Here is a 20099-nt window from a genome sequence, read left to right as displayed (position 1 = left end):
ATCCTGCCCACGCCAGTGGGCTGAGCCGGGGGGAGGGGCCTTGCTGCTGCGGCTCAGCAAGCCCTGGAGCATCGGTGCTTGGAGCCAAGTCCTGCAGCCAGGACTGGACCCAGGACTATGGTGTCACCCATAGTCCTTCTCACCTGGTCACCATGGTGGCTGTTTGGACTGAATTACGAGTGGGTGCTGATGGGTCCCTGGCAGCCCCCCCCCAAACTGCCTCCCCCCAGCTCTCACCATGGCCTCGATGGGGTTAGGGGACGTGGCGGGGTTTGAATGAGCCCCAGCCAGAGGATGGGGCTTCCCCATCTTCCTCTGTGGGCACCCCGAGCTGCCCAGAGGCAGGCTGTGGCCAGCAGACAGCACCGCCTGTCTCCTGTAGCAGGGCCGGCACAGCGGGCAGGGGAAGGGCAGCCACACGCTGCCTGTCGCCTGCCTTCCTCTCCCTTCCCAGCCCCTTCCCGACAGCTCTCCTCCCTGGCCTGCAGCGCAGGGTTACCTGAGGGCACCGTGCTTTATTCGTAGGCAGCTGCCTGCATATGCTATGGCCTGCTGCCCACATGTCCCCCTTGCCGCCCAGGTGGCCCTGGCAGTGCCACCCAGAAGGGGTGGCAAGGGGGGTGTGCCTGCTGGAGCCCGTGCTGGTGCGCTCTGCCGGGAGGGCATCCCTAGGAGAAGGATGCTGAGCCTCTCCCTGCAGCCCCAGCCCTGTGAGCAGCTCCAAAACCAGCAGGACCTGTGTGAGAGAGGGAATGGATTGTGGCTCAGCCCGGCTGGCCAGCCTGCTTTTTGCCAGGAGTCAAAAATCCTCCCCCCCCCCCCCCCCCCCAAGCTTTGTCCAGCGGGCAGGGACTTGATGCAGAGCTGTCTGGAGATGCGCTGGGTGGAAAAGCCCATCTGTGCGGTGCTGCTGCACCTCCCTGGTGCGGTGGCAGGGAAGGGGTTAAGGAGAAACCCCATCTGGGCAAACCCGCTGCCCAGGGGGTGAAGAGGACAAGGAGGAGTCAAGGTCAGGGGTCTGAGGCCCATGTGCTTCCTGCTCCCAGCCTTGACGGGAGCCAGGGGAAGCGGGGAAGGAAGGGAGTCTCGTAAATACTGCAGCGGGGCCGGACACGGCTGCCGGAGAGCACAGCCCTTCCTCTGCTGCGCTGGCTGCCGGCCGCTTCCCACCGCTCCCGCCCCGGGGGGGATGCCCCTGGGGACCTGCCAGGGCAGCGTGGCCCACGCGCTCGCCCTGGCTCAGGATCGCTGCCCGGCAGGGAGACCCGGCTCTCTGTGCCGGGGTGGGTGCTCGGCCAGAGTGGCTGGGTGCCAGCAGTGCCTCAGAGGTCCCAGCTCCAGCAGGAGGCTTTCCTCCTGGCTCCTTTGCTGGGAACAAGCAGAGGTGGTGTATTCCCCGTAAATAAATGATTCCCCGTGAAGAAATGGTCCCCGAGGGGCTGCCCCTGGAGTGATCTCAGGAGCAGGGTGTTTATAAGAGCAGCATCCTCTAGAAAAGGGGGTCCTCTGGGGATGGGCTTCCCTCTGGGTGCGAGGGGTGCACCGCGTTGAACAACCAGGGTGCCTTGGCGTGAGCCAGCAGATGTGGGTGTTCTTGCTGTGCTGCTGAGCCCCCCGCCAGGGAGCTGCAGTGGTCCCATAATCCTTCCCCCCGCCCCCTTCTGTCCCCCCAGACTGCGCCGGCTGCAAGGAGGAGATCAAGCAAGGCCAGTCCCTCCTGGCCCTGGAGAAGCAGTGGCACGTCAGCTGCTTCAAGTGCCAAACATGCGGGATCATCCTCACCGGCGAGTACATCAGCAAGTGAGTGCCGCCGCGCTGGCAGCAGGCTTGGCCGTGTCTGCCATTGCCGGGCTGTGCCCCCCCAGGGCTGGGGCTGCAGCGAGGGGGTGCCCAGCCCGGCTCACCTGCCGCTCACCCCCTTCTCCTCCCTCTCCCAAAGGGACGGCATCCCGTACTGTGAGTCCGACTACCATGCCCAGTTCGGCATCAAGTGCGAGACCTGTGACCGGTACATCAGCGGCAGGGTCCTGGAGGTGAGTCCCGGGGATGCGGCCACCGGGTCCTGCCCTGTAATAGGGACCCCGTGTGCATGCTGACCAGAGGTGCACGCCTTGGGGAGGCACGGGAGTCTCATCATCCTGCAGCCTTCTCATGCTACCCTCGGTGTCTTGGGGCCGTGGCTCTTCCTGGGGTGGGTGTGTGGACACAGTCTGACCACCTCTTCTGGAGGGTGGGAGTGGGGGAGGGGGCACCACCATGCTGCAGACCTTTGGAGAGGTGGCTTGGGTACTGGAGCTCCAGAAGCAGCTGGAACACGCAGTGGCCTGGGTGTGCAGGGACGTGTCTGAAGTTCCAGATGTGAGGACACTAGCCTCACCCAGCTCCTGCCATGCCTGGCTCTGGAGTGTCCCCACCGTGCTCACCCCAGCCCAACTTCTGGGCGCATCCCTGTGCCGGCAGCCTGCCTGTTGCCTTGGAAACACATCCAGCACGGCTGCCCACTGCGGAGGAGCCCGCATGAGGGGCTGTAGCACCCTGACCATGGGCAGCCATCACCGCAGCACACCCCTTCCCCTGCTCTGGTGGCTGCCCTGCGGTCCCCTGCCCTGGGCCAAATCCAGAGGGGGCTTTGCTCGTCACCTTGCTGGCCAGCAGGAGCTGCTCCAGCAGAGTCACCAAAGGATGTAGGGATTCCACGGCAAGACGTGGATGCAGGTGGCTGTGGAGGATGTTTTGGGGCAGTGGCAGAGCTGCACAGCCGGTGGGGGGAGTGGGCTTTGCTGTTGGCAGGGACAGAGAAGTCCCAAGTCCATCAGTCCTTCCGTCAGCTGGGCAGTCATGTCCCTGCTCCTGGAGATGTGGTGTCCTGTCATGCTTTCTGTTTCTACCCCAATGTTTGCAGGGGCTGGGGGGGGGGGGCGGGGGGGGGGGGTGAAAGCCAAAAAATCCAGTCTGAGGGTAAACATAAAGACTCAGGAGGCACAGAGAAAGATATCGGAATGAAGCCTGTTGTGAGTTTCAGACCTCCTGGTGATACTATGGAGCCAGGCTGTGGTGGCATAGACAGCAATGTGGAAAGCGTGCTCGGTCACTCCCGAGACCTTCCCTTCCGCATGGCTGAGTGGGAGGGAGGTGTTCCTGGGGCAGCATTGGCACCCACTGCTCTGCCATCCCCAGACAGCAGCGATAGGAAGCTGTATCCCAAAATCAGAGGTACCGTGGTTCTGCAGTGAGCCAGACCGCAGGTTCTGTGGGCTGCAATGGCTCTGTAGGCCTCCAGCCTGCTGAGGGCTGTTCCAAGACATCTCCAGCCTATTTCTCTCACAGACTGCCAAGCAGTGGTCACCCCCTCTGGTCCTGCCAGCTGGGCTCACCTGAAAGCACCCAGCCTGGCCAGGGAACCTCTCCCGAAGCTGGAGCCAGGTGCCAGGAGCCCTCCAGCATCTTTCCCCTCTTCAGGGAGCCGTCTCTGCCTGGGAAGGCTTTCTGCTGACTCCAGGCTTCGGCAGCAGTCCCGGCACTGGCCTCTGTGAGCGTGAGCTCAGCGCTGCAGCGGCTGCCACGGGCCAGCTGCCCATCGGGGGGCAACTTGATCAGCAAACATCCGAGCAGAGCAGGGTAAAGCCAGAGGGTCCCCTGAGGTTGAATCCCTGCGGCTGCTCCCATGGGCAGTCCAGTCTCCGATAACCCCATGCCAGGACAGAGCATCCTCAGGCACCCAGCAGGGCGAGCAGGCTGGGCACTGCATGGTACGGGATGCTCAGCGAATAAGAGCAGGTGAGAAGAGCCAGAAGGGACCTGGGAGCCCTGTCCTGAGCTCAGAGGCCATGCTGCCAGCCTGGCCGGCACCCTCAGGCACCGCTGCCTCATTGCTGCACCACTCTCTGGGTTTTCCTCACTTGGTGCAACCACAGTGGAGTCAGGATGAGCATAGGATGTTCCTGCTGCGGCGTGTCTGAGGGGACAGAGAGTATGACAGGGTGCGGGTGGTGGCAGCCCACACGCAAGCTGGAGACAGCCCTGGGGTGGTGGCAAGGAGGCAGCCTCCCCCGCTCTCCCTTGCCGCTATCTCCCTTGGCTGTTCTCACAGCATTCGCTCTACGTTCCCTCACGCTTTGCCCTCCGCCTCTTCCCTCCATGTGCGTTCCATCCCAGGTGGTGCTCCCAGCACCGGCTCTCCCTGGCTGGAGCGGCTGACCAGCCTTGCCGGGCTGTGGGAAGAGGCTGGCTGAATCCCACGAGATGCTCCAAACGGCCATCATCCTGCATTAGCACCTTGCCTGCTGCACCTGCGCCCAAGCAAGGGGCTCCAGCAGGCTGGAAGTAATGCTCCTCAGCGCCAAGGTGCCACCTCCTTGCAGGCACTGTCACGGAGCCAAGCGGAGCATCGGGTTTGGGGGCTGTGCTGGGCACCCCTTGCCTCCCCACAGCCAGGGCTGAGCCCGCACTCCCAACCCTCCCCGGCTACCTGCCCACTCGTGGTATTGAAACTTCTCTCCTGTAAAACCAGAGGATTTAATTGTCTTCCCCAGCAGAGCACAAAATGGAAAGGGCGCCTTTAAATAATTTTAGGCCTTAAGGAGTCTTCTCATGCTATCCCGGCAGCCTCTGGGCTTTCCCAACCGCTCTGAGCTGCGCGGGCTCGGATGATTAATGAGTCTTTAAGGGACTGCATGTGATAACGAGCAGGTCTCTTCCCTCGCAGCCTCTACCAGGCTTTTACGAGCTGTAGTATTAACCAATGTAAAAGGAACAAGGTTTGTGCATGTTTCGGGGAGTTGCTCCTCGAGGAGTGGTGGGTGTTGAGAAGTTGGGTGGTTTTTGGAAAAGGTCTGCGTTGAAATCAAAGGTAGGACTGGGCTTACATGCCGCTGGGGGAGCAACCAGCCTCCCTCCCCATCCACACCCCAATCTGCAAAGCATCCCCTTTTGGCACAGTCTGACCTGTCACACAACCCATATACCATAGATAGGAAAGGAAAAGATGTATACGTTTTTGGGTGGGTTTGTTTTTTTTTTTTTCTCCTTACTGTCAGTAGAGCAAGCCTTTGGGAGTACTAAGAGGGTCCAAGGGCATCAAACCCATCCCAGATTCAGAGAGAGACTGGGGAAGGCGGCACATCAGTCATCAGGGCCCCATGTCCCCTGTGTTAGCTGTCTCTAACCAGCTGGAAATACAGGCAACGGGAGCTGCAGACACGCTGGCCTGAAGCGGTTAGGAGCTGGGCTTTCGCTGGGTTATTTTTCATCTCTTTTCCCAGTGTTTACAGCCGTCTCCGCCGACTGCCGCAGCTCAGCGTGCCTGCCCTGGGTGCAGGGGCAGAGGGGTGCTGGCACGGTGCTGCGGCGGGCAGCTGCCTACGCAGGGCTCTGGGCAGGAGGAACCGGCCGTCCTTAGGGAGCCTTTGCCTTGGCGAGGCGGTGGGTCACCTCCCTGGAGCAATGGGCATTGAGACACGATGAACCCGTTGGCACAACGACAGTGACACCGCGGGTTCCAGACCAGGCTTTTAGGGGTAAAATGGGGTTAGGATCTGTATAGGCTGGAACCAGCTGGTGTGTTTGCTCAGGCTGGCGAAGCGTTCGGTGGGAGCCCGTGCCGTGGGGCACCGCTCAGGGCGGCTGCGTGCTGGGGCCACCGCAGGGACCTCTCCTGTCCCACCGGAGAGCCTGGGGGACTGGGGCTGGGGCCTTCCTTGCTCCTCTTCTGTGTTCATGGTGGGTCTGCCTGTGCAGCCCTCCACCAGTGACTTTCCTTGCCCTGTTATCAAGCTTTTGGGTGTGAATTGGGGATATCTGGGCTGTGGGCTCACTCGGGCCAGCCCAGGAGTACGTTGTGCTGCTGGCAGCTGGCACAGGGAGGTGTCTGGGGTGCAGGGCTGTCCCCTCCCTGGATTGAGGTGCACTGCAATGAAAGGAAGAGGGGTCCGAACTCTCCCACCCATCTCCCCTGCCTGCCCTAAAACCTTCCACTTGTTTTTGGTATAAACTGGAAGGGAAAAGCCACTGGCTGCCGTCTGCACCCCAAGGGCATTGAGTTGCAGGTTGATTTTTATGGGCAATCACCTGTCAGGTTCTCAGTTATCCTCACAGCACTTTTTCCTGTTGATCTTCCCTGTTTCAAACCGGTTCCAGCCCCCTCTATCATAACCCTCCCCTTTGTCAGCCAGAGCCTTGTCTTCTTTCTGCCGCCTTAAATTATCCTTCCTCTTCTCTTGGATTATTATGTCCTTTGGGGTTGAGCTCCAACAGAGCAGCCTGGATTCCTCCTGCCCTGAGCCAGCTCCTGCCTCCCAGTTCCCAGCCCAAAAAATGAGCCTATAATTGAAATGCTAGCAGACGCTTTGAGTGGAAACAAGCTACCAATTAAAGCTGTTATCCCTGTCAAAGAGCAAAGGGAGCAGCCCCGCTCCCGCCCTGCTGGGGAATAGCGTTTCGCTAGCGCTGAAGTTTGGGCACAGCTTCACAGAAGGAGAAAAGTTTCTTCAGGGAGAGGAGCTGGCAAATGGGTCTGATGGCAGGAGGAAGCCTGTGCTATGTGAGGTTTGTCTTTAGGACCTTTCTTCTCCCTTTACCGCTTCCCTGCTGCGACATCCTGGGCCAAATTTGGTGTGTCTCTTCAAAGCTGTGGAGGGATGGAGGTGGTGCAAAGCAGGGCTGCTTGGCTCAGTGTTACTGCAGAGGGTCTCGGTTATTTCCAGAATCCAAGGACAATTAGGGATAAGGTTTGTAGGGGTACGTTCCTTGGGGGTTTGGGGCCTCCTGGCTCTGCTTTCCTGTGTGTTGGACAGTTCAAGGAGAGCAGAAGGTTCCCGGTCTGACTCGTAGTCCAGCAAGTCAAGAAGCATTAGTGATGAAGTGGTCTCCGATTTTCTCCATGTGTCATGGCAGTCTCTGAGGCCACCCTGGGCAGTGTTTCCCCCTTCACCTTGTCATGGTCTGCAGCAGCAAGTGATGCCGAGGGCACTCGCCCCCAGGGATGCGAGCAGGTCACCCCTTTTCTTTGCTGTCCCTTGCAGGCAGGAGGGAAGCACTACCACCCCACCTGTGCCAGATGTGTCCGCTGCCACCAGATGTTCACAGAAGGAGAGGAAATGTACCTCACAGGTAAGGATCCCGCTGCAGTGAGGAGGGACAGCCCTGCCCCGCATGGGGGCATGGACCAGCATGGCTGTGCAGAGGTGTGCTGGCTGTGGGGCCTTTCGGGGTTCGGGTCCTCATGGCAATCAGTGCCAAAAGGGTGTCTCTGTGCAGCAGAGACCCAGTGCCCACCAGCAATGCCAGAGACCCCTCTCCGCTGCTCCCCAGTCCCTGCGCTCTTCCTGGGCTGTGCAATGATCATTTCTCTCCATGAAACCTACCACTGAACTGGAGGACACTTTGTTCCTCGTCGGTAGTGTTTTTGCTCCCTGTGAGTCTCCCAGCACCGCTGGGGGGTGCTGCCAGGCATGCCTGGATGTGTCCCTGGCCTGCACCCAGCGAATAGGGGCTGGGATGGGTGCAGGGTGACTGGCTCCTCGCTCTCCCCAACCCCAGGGGAGGTGGTCCAGGACCCCTTTCCCACCGCCACCAACTCCCCCCCATCCAGTTTATGCTGTGAGCAGCACTGGAGGGGTAAGGCTTTTGCTTGGCACAGCTGGATGGTTTGGGTTTGGTTCTGGCAAGGACCACATCCCTGCCTGGAGCTGCCTTAGGGACTGTTTCCAGCGCAGAGGGAGGGTTTGTTTTCTCTCAGGAGCCCGTGCTTGCCTGTCACCTTGAGTCATTAATGATCCCATGAGTGGCAAAGGCGGAATTGTGCTCTAAGAGAGCCAGGGTCCCAGCAGGGTCCTGTCTTGGGCAGCTCAGCGCCCATCCCACGACATGCCTGGGCAAAGCTCAGTGGCTTTGCTGGTTCCAGCCCGGAGACTGTGCAAGGGGCTGTGGGTGCCCCGGGCTCAGTGTTACCCCGCATTTAAGCAGCAGGAGCTGCCTGGCTGAGCACTGGTTGGGCTGGGCCAAAATCACAGCCGGGTTTGCTGTCTCAGTTTAGTAGCGTTGGCTACTACATCTCAGTGCTTGGGAGCTTTTTCGTTTCTTAGCATGGACACGCTGTCCCTGCTGCACTGCCTTCCCAGTGCACACGTGCCTGTGGCCGCGCTGTAGTGGAGAAGGCGCCCAGAAGAGCCAGTGAGACCCAGGAAATGACCCCCCCTCTGCACCCTCGGGGCTCACCGCCTCCCTCCTGCTCTGCTCCCCATGGAGAGACTCCGGTTCCTACCTGGTTCCCCCCAGGAGCTGCTCCCGCAGCCCGCAGGGGTTGCACTCCTGTAACACTGGTTGCTCAGCGCAGCTGCTGCTGGAGAGGGCACTGACACGTCCTCCCTGGGGACCGCGGGCTGCAGGTCAGTGCAGGAGGTGGCAGGGACAGGACGGGACACCCCCTTGGCAGGAGGAGCCGGACGATCCCTAGCAGCAGGGGTGGGCTGTGCGTGGAGCTGAAACGCTTTCCCTTTGCTGTGTTGCAGGCTCCGAAGTGTGGCACCCCATCTGCAAGCAAGCGGCCAGAGCAGAGAAGAAGCTAAAGGTAGGCAGCAGGGTGAGGGGCATCTCTGAGTGGTGACGCATCCCAGGTGATGTTGTCCACGAGTCCCTGCTGGAGGTGCACTGTTGTGGCAGTGTCCAAGCCCAGGGTGGCTTCCTGAGGCTGGCACGGGCTCTGTCCCTGCTGCCCAGAGGATGGCGGGTGGCCGTGGCAGAGGCACCAGCCCACGCCGTGCTCAGGGAGGGGGCACAGCAGTCCCCTCACCAACCCCTTGAGCTGCTGCTCTCTCTCTGCGCCCATCTGGCCACTGGCCCTGCTGCCCACTGGGTCTTGCTGGGCCACTCGCCTGACTCCAGATCTGGCCCCAGGAGAGGCCAGGACGTGAAGCTGAAGGGCAGAGCAGCCTGCAACAGGCACCAGCAGCAAGCAGAGGAAAGGGCAGAGGAGCTGGACCTTGAGGGAAGTTCAGCCCTACAACCAACAATTTGCTTGCGTTGTGCCTGCTCAGGGGTCCCTCCCCGCTGTGCTCTCACCTGTCCTCTGCTTTTCTGCCTCCACAGCACAGAAGGACATCAGAAACTTCCATCTCACCCCCTGGTTCCAGCATCGGCTCCCCAAACCGCGTCATCTGCGTAAGTACAGCTCTGCCCTTCGTCAGCACAGGGCAGGACAAAGGCGCCGGCCCCAGGGAAGGGAGCAACAGTTCCCAGCACTGCTCTGGAGGGTGAGGTGTCCCCCAGGAACGAGCCCAGCATTTGGGGACGGCACAGACAAGCTGTGTCCCATCGCCCCAGCAGCATGCTGTGCTGGCAGTGCCGTTGGCCGGGAGCGCTCGGAGGGGCACAGTCCCCCCCTCCCAGCTCCTCTGTCCCTTCCTGATGCTGCCTCTAGGGCATCACCTCTTCTTACCTCTTCCGCTGCTGGCGTGATGGTGGGTTCTGTCTGCTCCGTGCCAGCTCCGCACTGTGCACTCCAGCTTCCCCTTCCTTCTCTCCTCCTCTTCCTTTCTGTCTCTCTGTCTCTCCCTCTCCCTAGGCTAAAGTGGATAATGAGATCCTTAATTACAAAGACCTGGCAGCTCTTCCCAAGATTAAAGCCATCTATGAAGTGCAGCGTCCTGACCTCATTTCCTACGAGCCCTATCACAGATATACATCGGATGAGACGCTGGAGAGATATAGCTATGGGGAGGTACTGAGTCTCGATACGCCCAGTGCTGGGCTGTGCAGGGAGTCGGGCCCCTCTATGGGGCAATGGGGGAAACTGTATATGGGTTTGTTTACTCCGGTGGGAATACTGCAGGGAGGCAGGAGCTGGGGTAAGACCTCTCCCGGAGGCTCCCTGTCACTTGGAAGACGGCTGGAAGGAAACCCATGCTGCTGCTGCAGAGTAAGAAGGAAACCAGTGACCTTAGCTGATCATTGCACCCTGCCCACCCTGTGCAGCCCGCCCGAGGTGCAGGGGCAGGCGGCGCTGCGTGGGAGGAGATGTCACCCTCGGGAGGGACACGGCAGGGAGCTCACCCATCGCAGCAGGAGAGGAGGAGGGCACGCCGCACACGTGCATCCCTTCGGGGCAGAGGGACAGACAGCTGGCAGGGCAGCCCAGCGGCTCAGCCCAAAGCCCGGCCCCTGGCAGGCAATCGTCCTACATGCAAGGTGCCTGCTCCCCCTTAGCTGGAGCGGGGACTAAGGCTGGCCCAGGCCACCCAGCCCCGGCAGAGCTGCCCCTGTTGGGTGCTGGTCCCACAGCAAGTGGGAGCTCGGTCAGTGTGATAAGGCGATGCCCAAGCAGCACGTGGCGTGGGACAGGCCTGCCCTGCTCCCCCGGGCAGGCTGGGGCTGCTGGGTGATTGCAGTAAGTCTGGGGAAGAAGAGGGTCTGAGCAGTTCAAACAGAGATGGGGGAACTTGAGGTGGTCCTGGAAGAGGACTTTGTAATGGCCAGCAGCAGCATCTCTTACGTTTCCAGTCCCAAGGTTTCTCACCAGCACACCCAGTGACAGTGAGGCGGCATGGCCGGGGCACGCTGTGGAGCACCACGGGGCCAGCAGCGCCTTCTCCCTTGTAGCCACTTGTGCTGAGGGTCTCCACCAATGTCTCCAATTTGGGAGGTGCCATCCTCGCGCCAGCTCCCCTGCCAGCCAGGGGGACCCTGCCCGGTGTCCCACCATGCTTTCGCTCCGGCTGTGCCACCAGCCTCCCTCACTGCCTGGCAGCTGCGATGAGGCCATAACATGGGGAAAATGAGCCACTGCGGGACCTCGGTCTGTCACTGCTCCCCTTAACTGTGTGCTATCTCTCTCTCTCTTCCCCACTTTGCCTCCTGCTGCCTCCAGTCCCTGGGGACTCTCTCCCCGTACTCACAGGTAATGCCCCCGGCGGGCAGCGAGGGGTCTGTCACCTGCTGCCACCGCAGGGTGTCCCTCTGCCCAGGGACGATGGGGCTCTGCTGAATGTCCCCCTGCCTGGGTGCTGTCCCGAGGTGGGGGGAGATGGAGTGACCATCCTGGAGAGGGTTCTGTCCTTCAGGCCCCGGGGAGAGCGGCGTGCAGCCCTCCCTGGCAGAGCAGACCTGGGGTGCGGCTTCCCCCCTGTGGAGGGGGACACTGGCAATTGGGAACAAGCTCAGGGGAAAGGGACAATCTCCAAGCAAGGGAGTGAAATCCTCTGGCCAGATGCCATTACCTGGTCCCAAACCCTGGACTTCACTGCCTGCGCTTTGGTGGTGGGGAGGTAGAGCAGCCTGGGGACCCCCTCCAGCCACGGAGGTGCAGAGCGTGCACCCTCCCAGGCTGCCACAAGCACGCGGACGCTCGGCCACAGGGCACTGCCCCACAGGGCTGGCAAGGCACCTACCTGCCTCATCCTTCATCCTGCCAGCTCTAAACCCGCTTCTCTCTGCACCTTTCCCGGTCCCCAGGACATCTATGAGAGCTTTGACACCCGGCAGAGGCGAGCCTCCAGCCCTGGCTACATCGACTCCCCCACCTACAGCCGCCAGGGCATGTCCCCCACCATCCCGAGGTCCCCCCATCATTTCTACCGCTCAGGTGAGGATTTCAGCTGCAACCCCAGGCTGGGCTAAGATCAGATCCCCAGGTGGAGCAGATCATCAAACTGTCCCCTGCTTCTCCTAGGGGACCTCAGTGGCCCCTCCTGTGGCAAGCAGGCAGGGGGCTGGGGGTCCGTGGGGGCATGACAGCAACAGGAGCTGTGGGGCAGTGACCAACTCTGCTATGTGCATCCTCCAGTGCCCCTGATGCTCGTCTTGCGAGGAGAAGCCGAGCCGGGCTTTGTCCTGGCTCAGACCTGACCTGAATGAAGGATGGGGTGGGGAGGGAGGTGACCCCCAGGTCCAGTGAAGACCCCTCATCTGGCTTGGTAACTCTGGGAGGGGCATGCACGAGAGTGCCTGTGCCCAGCGAGGTGGTGCAAGGGGGGTCCTCACACACACACACACACACACACACACACACACACGTGTATGTGTGTGCACGCCCTGAAGCGTGTCAGGGGGGAGCAGAGTGTGTCTGTGCCGTGTCTCCTGTCCTTCGGAGCCGGGGAGGAACAACTGGGAGAATCCGAGGTCAGTAAGTCCAGAGGTCCCCCATTCCCTGAGCTACCCCTGCGCTGCACCGCCAAAGGCCCGTCACCGTCTGCCTCTGCAGCACGCTCGGCTTTTCTCTCACCGGCAGCGGGGCAGCGTGCTGCCCTGTAACAGCACCCGCACACGGGGTTTCCTCTGCATCTCTCCTTCCTCTGGAGATGCAGGAAATCTCCCCCTGCTCCATCACGCCCCACGCTAGACCACGGGCTGGTGCACGTCCCCGTCACCTCCACCACTGGGTCGCCCTCCGCTCTTCTAACACCGCTGCATTTTAACACCCGTTTTCTTCTGCCTCTTGTTCTCTCTCTCGGTCACTTATGGCTGCTTCTGCTCGGCACCGCGTAGGCACCGAGAGCGGGCGCAGCTCCCCCTACTATAGCCAGTTAGATGTGAGGTCCTCTACTCCAACCTCATACCAAGCACCCAAGCATTTCCACATCCCAGGTAGGCTCTGGAGCGCCCCGGTCCCCGGGGAAGCGCCGTGTTTGTGGCATGCCCGCATGTGCCGTCCTCCCTGTGTCGCATGCGTAGCTCCGCCGCCTGCCTAGAGCCAGCTGGCAGCAGGATCTACCCCTGGTAAAGGCCATCCATAAACAGGACCTGCAGCTTGAACCCTTCTCCCTCCCCATCACCACCCAGACGTCCCAGAGCCGCCCGGAGTCTGCTTGATCCTTGCAACATCCCTCTTCTTCCTCTTCCCTGACCTTCCTCCACCCTCCACACGAAGACGAGCCCCCTGCAGACAGCCTGCCCCCCTCCCCTGCCTCCCCCTCCAGGATCACGAGCCGAAGCGTGTCTGCCGGAGGCCTTTCCGCACCCATCTGCTACAGATGACTATTTTATACTCCCCCTAGGGCCCGCTGCTCCCTCCCCCCAGAGTCTTCTGGGCTTGCCAGATGCCTGCTCCCCTTCTGCAGGGATTGCAGGGGGCCACCAGGTAAGGGCCACCACCCTCTCCCGGCCACGCAGAGCCCATGGGGATGGGGACGGAGTGGGCAGAAGGGAAGAGTGGGGAGGGAAGCAGGCAGAGCTGCCCATCCATCCTGCGGCACAGGCAGGGGCGCCAGAGCCCCAGACCATCCTGCTCAGCTATAGGCATCTCCCACTGCCCTTGTCCTCCTTCAAAGCGTGGTACCCTCCCTAATGTACAGCTGATGCCCCGGGACAGCACCATGAGGACTCCCAGAGGTTCCCCACCATGGTCCCCTGCTCCCATCCCATCCCTGCCAGGGTTCGGCCCCGCTGCCTGCCCTGCCCTCCCGCTGACGGTTGGTGGTTTATGGATGGCCCCCTCCCTGCTCCGCCAGCTCTGCTGCCTGGCCCCTGTGCGGGGGCTGTAGCTCTCAGCACCAGGCTCCAGCTCGCTTTCCCTCCCAGCTCGCTCTTTTCTCTCTCTGCTGCGGAAAGAGGCTTTGGCTGATGTTATTTCACCCCAGGTAGATTGCAGGTGGTTCTTCCAGGCGCTGGCATCCCAAGAAACTGCACCAGCGCGAGCCGTGGTGCGTTGCTGCCGGCTGGCAGGGGTGGCCGGTGGTTCCTGGCTGTGCTGCTCCCTCCCGGGGCCGGGAGCGCCCGCCGTCCCGCGGTGCATGCTGACGCTGGGGCGCTCACTGCATGTCCTCTGTGCGCACCGCTGCCCGAGGGCAGCCCTGGGACCGCGTTCTGCTGCCCGTCCCGGAGCCCACCGGGTCCTGACCCAGTGCTGCGCTCCCGTGGGACACGTGGACCCAGAGGCAGTTGTGTGATGTGGTGTGGGGATAGCATCTCCTGCAGGACCTCTGTCCTGACCGCTCTCAGCACGCCCACGCTGACCTCCCCTTCCTCTCTTCTTTCCTTCTTTCTTCCCTTTCTTTCTTTTTTTCTGCCACCAGCTGCCGGCGAGAGTAACATCTACCGGAAACCCCCCATCTATAAGCGACACGGTACTGTCTGCCCACTGCGCACCGGGCTCCCTGCCGCGGGGGAAGTGGGGCAGGGTACCAGTGCAGGGCTTGGTCTGGCTAAGAAGTGTTTAGGGGTAGGGTGGGAGATGGGAGCGGGCGTCAAGGCGAGATGTTGGGGTGCTGGGCTTTGGTGGGCCGATGCTCCTGCTTCCCCTCCAGGCAGCAGAGTGTGGGGTTCAGTGCAAGAAAAACACAGGTTTGGACCGCATCCCTGTTGTGAGGGATGAAGGCGAAGGCTGTCAGCGGCGCCGGGGACAGGGATAGCTGTGGGAGGGGGAGCAAAGCCATGGAGGGGTGGCAGAGGGGACAAGGGTGGCCATTACTTGCTGATGCCAGGAGCCAGAGCAGCCTCGGGAAAGGGATGAAGAAGGTAATTTGCAGTTTCACGTGGAGCCCTGGGGAAAAATCACAGCTCATCCTGGATGGATGCCCCAGGGTGAAACAGGCCACGGGGGCGTTGAGGGGTGGGGAGGGGGCACAGGGGTGGTTGGTGTCTCAGCGGGGCTGGCTTGCACTCTCCCCGCTTGCTTCTGCATGTAGAGGGACAGCAGCTCCCCCCGAGCAGTAACTATGTCTCCTCTCTCTCCCTGGGCTCCCCTTTCCCACCGCCCCGCTGCTGGCTGCACCCGCTGCTGTAAGTAGCTGCCGTCGGCAGGGTCCCCTGCGCCCACTCGGGGTGGTGGGATGGCTCTGCCACACAGCCTGTCCTTGGTGCTCCTTGCCCTGCGAGTCTCCTGGCCTCTGGGGGAAAGGAGCAGGGCTCACCCTTGGGCTTCTCACGTGTGCCGCCGAGGCTCCATCCCCAGCCTGCACAGAGCCGCGTGTGGCCCTGCCGGCGGGGGATGCTGGAGCTGCTGGGGTCACCCCTCTGCTTCCCCCACTGCCGCCTTCCCCTGGCGGTGGCCCCTCCACAGCCCTTTCCCTGCCAGAACTGAGCCTTCCCCCATCCCCTCCCACCTGTGCGGTCATAGCCCTCCGGTGACGGGACAGCCTGGGGCACGGGGGCACGGGGAGGTTGGGGGCACGGGGTCTGGGGTGAGCACTTTGCAGGAGCCAGAGCTTGTCATGGTGGGGTGGGCTATGAGCCGTTTGGGTCCCTTCCCAGCCACATCAGCGGTGGCCCCTCTGCTTGTCACCATCCCCACCATCTGCCTCTGCACCTTTCTCTCCAGGAGGTGTCAGCAGTTGGAAAATGAATTATTCCCAGCTCTGCTCCGTGCTGTCCCACACGTTAAATTTCTGGAGGCCACTGGGGAGAGGGGAGGGAAAAGGATTTGCCTTTGTCCTGGGGTGGATCTTTGCAAGTCCTGCCGGCAGGAATCGGGGTCCTTGTTACAGCTCTGACTGCTCCTTTTGCAGACGACCTCCCTGCAGCCACGAAAAGCAAAACCAGCGAAGACATCGCACAGTCATCCAAGTACAGCCCTGCCTACTCCCCAGACCCGTACTACCACTCCGAGTCAGAGTACTGGTCCTTCCAAGGTTCCCCCAAAGGTAACAGCCCCACCTTGGGCTGGGGGAAAGGGAAACCCATTCCTGCCCCCAAACCCCGTCATTCTCTGGGAGGGAACCCCACCCTGAGCTGCGTCTAGACCCAAAGGTGGGGCTGGACTGAGATACCTGCCGAAGTGACCCCAAAATCCTAGCAAGCTTTGGGACTTAGCTGTCCCCGTGCAGCTGGGGACCGTCTCCTCCCTACCTGTCTCCACCTCCATCCCCATCTGACCCCCCCACGTGTCTCCTTGCAGCCCCCCGGGCCCGGAGGTTCTCATCAGGAGGCGAAGAGGATGGGTACGACCGGGGCATGCACAAGGTGAGCGATCTTCCTGCCCACAGCTTGGCAGGGGACAGCCACCACCAAGCTGCCCCAGTGGCAGTTGGCTTTGGGGAAGGGGCTCAGCCCATCTCCGCCACCCAAGAAGGGGCCACCACCGTCCCTGCTCCCCCTTGGCCACCCTCAGCATGGGGCCTGAAGGAAGGGGAGCGCACCCCCTTGCTGAGGCACCCCAGCACCTTGTTCTCTGGAACAAGGGAGCAGATGGGAGATGCTGAGCCGGTGCCAGGAGGTGCTGTGCCCCGCCGTGATGTGCCGGCGGTCAGGGAGGGCTGGGCAGGGAAAGGAGGGGTGTGACGTAGCTTTCCCTCCCTGCCCAGATCCAGAGCGGCATCGGCAGGCTGATCTTGAGGGAGGAGATGAAGGCTCGGTCCAACTCCTATGCAGACCCCTGGACGCCCCCGCGCAGCTCAGCCAGCAGCAGAGAGGCCCTGCACACGGCTGGCTACGAGGGCTCCCTCAATGGCTGTAAGGACAACCCTGTCCATCTGTCTGTGGCCACAGCCCCTGTGGGAAGTTTGCTGGGGTGGAGAGGGAAGAACAGGGGACTGGGAAGGGGTGATGGGAGAGGTGCTGGGCACCACAGTCGGGCTTGGGAGGTTCTTTTCCTCTCTGGAGGACTCCATCCCTTCCCTGTGCCCCGGCTGGGATGGGGCATTGCCCGGACGGTGTTTGCAGTCTCGGGGCAGCTTTGTGAAGTATCTCCCCGGGCAATCAAAGGGTGCCTTGGAAATCTCGCAGCACAGCCACAGTGGTTTTCCCCTGACCTGTTTTAGGCTCACTGCCTGTGTACCTTCTCATTAACAGCACATCTGGGTCCTCTTGGCACCCCAGACCTGCTGGTTGCCCCCAGCATTGCTGTCCTTGCTCGCAGTGCTGTCGCTACGCAGCACCCAGGGCACCCAGCCCCTCTCCCCTCGGAGCTGCAGGGGGTCCCAGGGGTGCTGGGGAGCCTGGCAGCACAGATGCCCCTGCCCGCTCCGTGCTCTCCTCCCTCACGGCACACCTGCCCTCATGGAGCTGGGGCTGTTTGGGGATGCTCAGGGAGCCCCGAGGAGGACCTGTGGGACTGGGAGCCGGGCAGCTCTGTGGAGCATGGGGCACTCAGTCCTCCTTGACACCCCACTCTGCTCTCCTTGCAGCTCCCCGGACGCACTACCTGGCCGACAGCGGTGAGTGTGTGAGCCCACGGCCCTCTGCCACCGGTCCCCCGTGGCTGTGAGGTCCAGAGCCTGAGCTGGAGGAGATGCTGAGACGAGGGGGGGAAGAAGGGGAGGGAAGAAGGAGCCCTTGGAAGGCTGGGCTAGGGTGGAGCTGAACCAGGGCAGAGCTGGTGGCAGTGCCAGGAGAAGATGGGTCAGAGAAACTGAGAGGAGATTGTGTTGAGCTGAAGGGTGAGGCAGGAGGGCTGCCGTGGGAAAGGGAGTTTGGGGAGAGGGATTTCAGCACGGGAGGAAGCCAGGCTGGAAATGAGTTGAAGATGGAAGGAGACAGAGCTGGGTGAATTTGGAGCTGGGTAGGGATGTGGGAGCACTGGGGTAGGCTGGCCCAGGGGTGCTCTCCCAGAGTGGGGGGCTCACCCCTGCGTTTTCCCTTATGCACTTTGGTGGCTCCTTTGCAGATCCCCTCATTTCGAAGTCGGCCTCCCTCCCTGCCTACAGGAGGAACGGGCTGCACAGGGTAAGTGCCTCCTACCCCCACTCTGCCATTCCCAGGCACATCTGCACCCTTCGTCATTCTCCCCAGACTCCTCAAAGCCCCCGGTGCTCCCCGTTCAGGACTAGGGTGTCCTGCTCCCCCCTTCTCTGCACCCCTGCTGTCACTGCTGGTCCGTGCCAATCCAAAATGACTCTTGTTGGGGACCAAAGTGCCTTGTCCAGGGGCTGCAGGACAGAGGTGCGTGCCCTGAACATGCTGCAGGGCACATTTCAGAGGGACGCTGGTGTTGCTTCCCAGCGGGAGAGCTTTGCTTTATACCCTGGGGCAGTGATTGATGAGGGTTGGGAGACCTCATCCTGCCTCTGTGTGACCTGGGCTTGTCACTTCACCTCCTTGTGCCTCAGTGCCACACTGCTAGGTGTGGGGAGTGGGTCCTGCTTTGGGGTGGGTGGGTCCCTTCCCCGCTGGGGACATGGGAGGTGCTGCGTTGAGCATCTGGAGGGGACCCCCTCTTACTCCTCCCTCCCTGTATCCCACCTGCAGCCTCCCAGTGCCGAGCTTTTCCACTACGACAGCACGAACGCCGTCAACTGGGGAATGCGAGGTAAGGTGCTGGCGGGGCTGGGGAGCAGCATGGGCAGGGGACCCTGTAGGCACGGAGCCAGATGCCGCGGGGGTGCTTACCCCGCCACAGGCACCTCTGGAAAATGAGGTTCAGGCTGGAGAGAGAAGGAGGGAGACAGGCGGGGGTCCCTGCAGCCCCGGGGGGAGGATCCTGGCAGTGGAGGGGTCAGCGTGGCTCATGTCTCTCCTGTCTTTTCTCTCTCCCCACAGAGTACAAGGTAAGATGCCCCTGATCCAAGGAGCTGCTGCCAGCCAGAGGTGCGAGTATCACCCAGAGGGAGTCCCAGAGACGTGTGTGTGTGTCCCCAGGCACTTCAGGAGGAAGCTTTGCCCTCTGCCCGCAATACCCTACCTTCATGCCCCTCCATCCCCTGCCTGACAGCCCCATCCTGGGACTGTGGGGCTCGGACCAGAGTCTTTCCCCTCCTGCCAGGGTCCCAAGCACTTGGTCAAACAGAAGTGTCTTCTGGGTGAGGAAAAGAGAAGGGTGGTTGTGCTGGTAGTCCCCTACTCACGCTTGTCCCTGGGTCACTCCTGGGTTCGCAGAGTGAGCAGGCTATTCCACAGCCACCAAGGTGACTTAAGGTGGATTGGGGTCACCCTGAGAGCAAGTACCCCCTCTGTCTTGTCCTGTCCAAGCCCTGGAGGCACTTGTGCCACCCAAAACCTGCTAAACATGGCAGAGAAAGGCTTTACCCTGGTTGCCCCCACAGCCTCATTCCCACGTGTGTCTTTTTCTGGCTCTGGAGTTACCCCGTGGTCTTCTGTCCCCGTGTAGATATACCCCTACGAGCTGCTCCTGGTGAAGACGAGGGGGAGGAACCAGCTGCCCAAAGATGTGGACAGGACTCGGTTAGAGGTGAGGAGAGCCTTTTCCATCAGGGACAATCTCCTCGGGGCTCAGAGGGACGCAGTCCCATGCATTGTCCCCTTAGCGCTGGCAGGCAGCATGGGGCTGCGAGGGGCTCATGGATGTGTGAGGAGCATCTCCACGGCTCCCCAGGAGCACACACGTGCCACCACACTGTCACAGTGGTCCTGCTGCTCTGCTGGCTGGGTTCCCCATGCCCAGGGCATGAGTGCATTTGGCAGGAACAAGAGGGATACCCCATTGCTGGGAGTTGCAGCACCCCATCGCATCCAGCTAGACAGGGGTTGCCACCAGACCTGCTTGTGTGTCCTCGCCCACTGCTATGGCCATATGGCCTGTGTGGTGGCCATTGACCCCGGGTGGTGGCCACAGTCCCCAGCCCTGTCCCAGCATCCCTTCTCTCCCCAGCGCCATCTCTCCCAGGAGGAGTTCTATCAGATCTTCGGTATGACCATCGCCGAGTTCGACCGCCTGGCCCTGTGGAAGAGGAACGAGCTGAAGAAGCAGGCCCGGCTGTTTTAAATGCAGTGCACTATAAATATATACATACCTATAAATATATACATAGAAAGATCTCTATATTGCAGCTCTGTATGATTCTCAGTGCTGTATGTGGCAGAGGCGCCCTCTGCACCCCTGAGAGTGAATTGGAGTCTCGCAGATCATTTTATGCTCTTTGTTTCATTTTCTTTTCCAACCCCGTTTCTGTATGGACCCTTGGGTTCTCCTGGGGGCTAAAGCCACGCGGGCCCCGAAGCACTTGGCGTCTGTCACTGCTGCCCCACGGGGGCACATGGGGGAGGATTTTCCCGCTGCAGCCGCGGGACCCAGGGCTGGGGGAGAGCAGGGCTCTGGGATGGAGGGGGTGGGATGGGAGTGTCCTATTCCCCTCTGCCCAACCGCTCTGTGTATTTACTTACAGGTTGGAAAACATCCTGGGCACGTTTGCAGGAGAAAGAGATCCCACCATGGGCTCTTTATTGCCCTCCCAACTTTTAACATGGCCATGCACTGGGGGCACCTTCAGCCTCCCTCT

The 20099-nt window shown here is 61.4% G+C and overlaps 1 protein-coding gene across 1 annotated transcript in view; it reads left to right on the top strand.

Annotated features, from left to right (window-relative positions):
* ABLIM3 (actin binding LIM protein family member 3) overlaps window positions 1-19867 on the top strand; it is a 57132-nt gene extending 37265 nt beyond the window's left edge. Inside the window, exons 5-22 of the mRNA XM_082490143.1 lie at window positions 1674-1800; window positions 1940-2033; window positions 7020-7107; window positions 8508-8566; window positions 9085-9156; window positions 9560-9715; window positions 10862-10891; window positions 11446-11575; window positions 12478-12576; window positions 14004-14054; window positions 15435-15569; window positions 15824-15888; window positions 16230-16377; window positions 17052-17081; window positions 17531-17589; window positions 18112-18177; window positions 18971-19051; window positions 19472-19867. Coding sequence (XP_082346269.1) covers window positions 1674-1800; window positions 1940-2033; window positions 7020-7107; window positions 8508-8566; window positions 9085-9156; window positions 9560-9715; window positions 10862-10891; window positions 11446-11575; window positions 12478-12576; window positions 14004-14054; window positions 15435-15569; window positions 15824-15888; window positions 16230-16377; window positions 17052-17081; window positions 17531-17589; window positions 18112-18177; window positions 18971-19051; window positions 19472-19585 — 1604 coding nt within the window. The 3' untranslated portion in view covers window positions 19586-19867. The remainder of the gene's footprint in view (window positions 1-1673; window positions 1801-1939; window positions 2034-7019; window positions 7108-8507; window positions 8567-9084; window positions 9157-9559; window positions 9716-10861; window positions 10892-11445; window positions 11576-12477; window positions 12577-14003; window positions 14055-15434; window positions 15570-15823; window positions 15889-16229; window positions 16378-17051; window positions 17082-17530; window positions 17590-18111; window positions 18178-18970; window positions 19052-19471) is intronic.
* Window positions 19868-20099: the final 232 nt, after the last annotated feature.

The sequence above is a fragment of the Vanellus vanellus genome, assembly GCF_965231255.1.
Source record: "Vanellus vanellus genome assembly, chromosome: 13".
Classification (NCBI taxonomy): domain Eukaryota; kingdom Metazoa; phylum Chordata; class Aves; order Charadriiformes; family Charadriidae; genus Vanellus; species Vanellus vanellus.
Note: the sequence above shows the minus strand (reverse complement) of the source record. Positions and strands in the feature narration are given on the sequence as shown.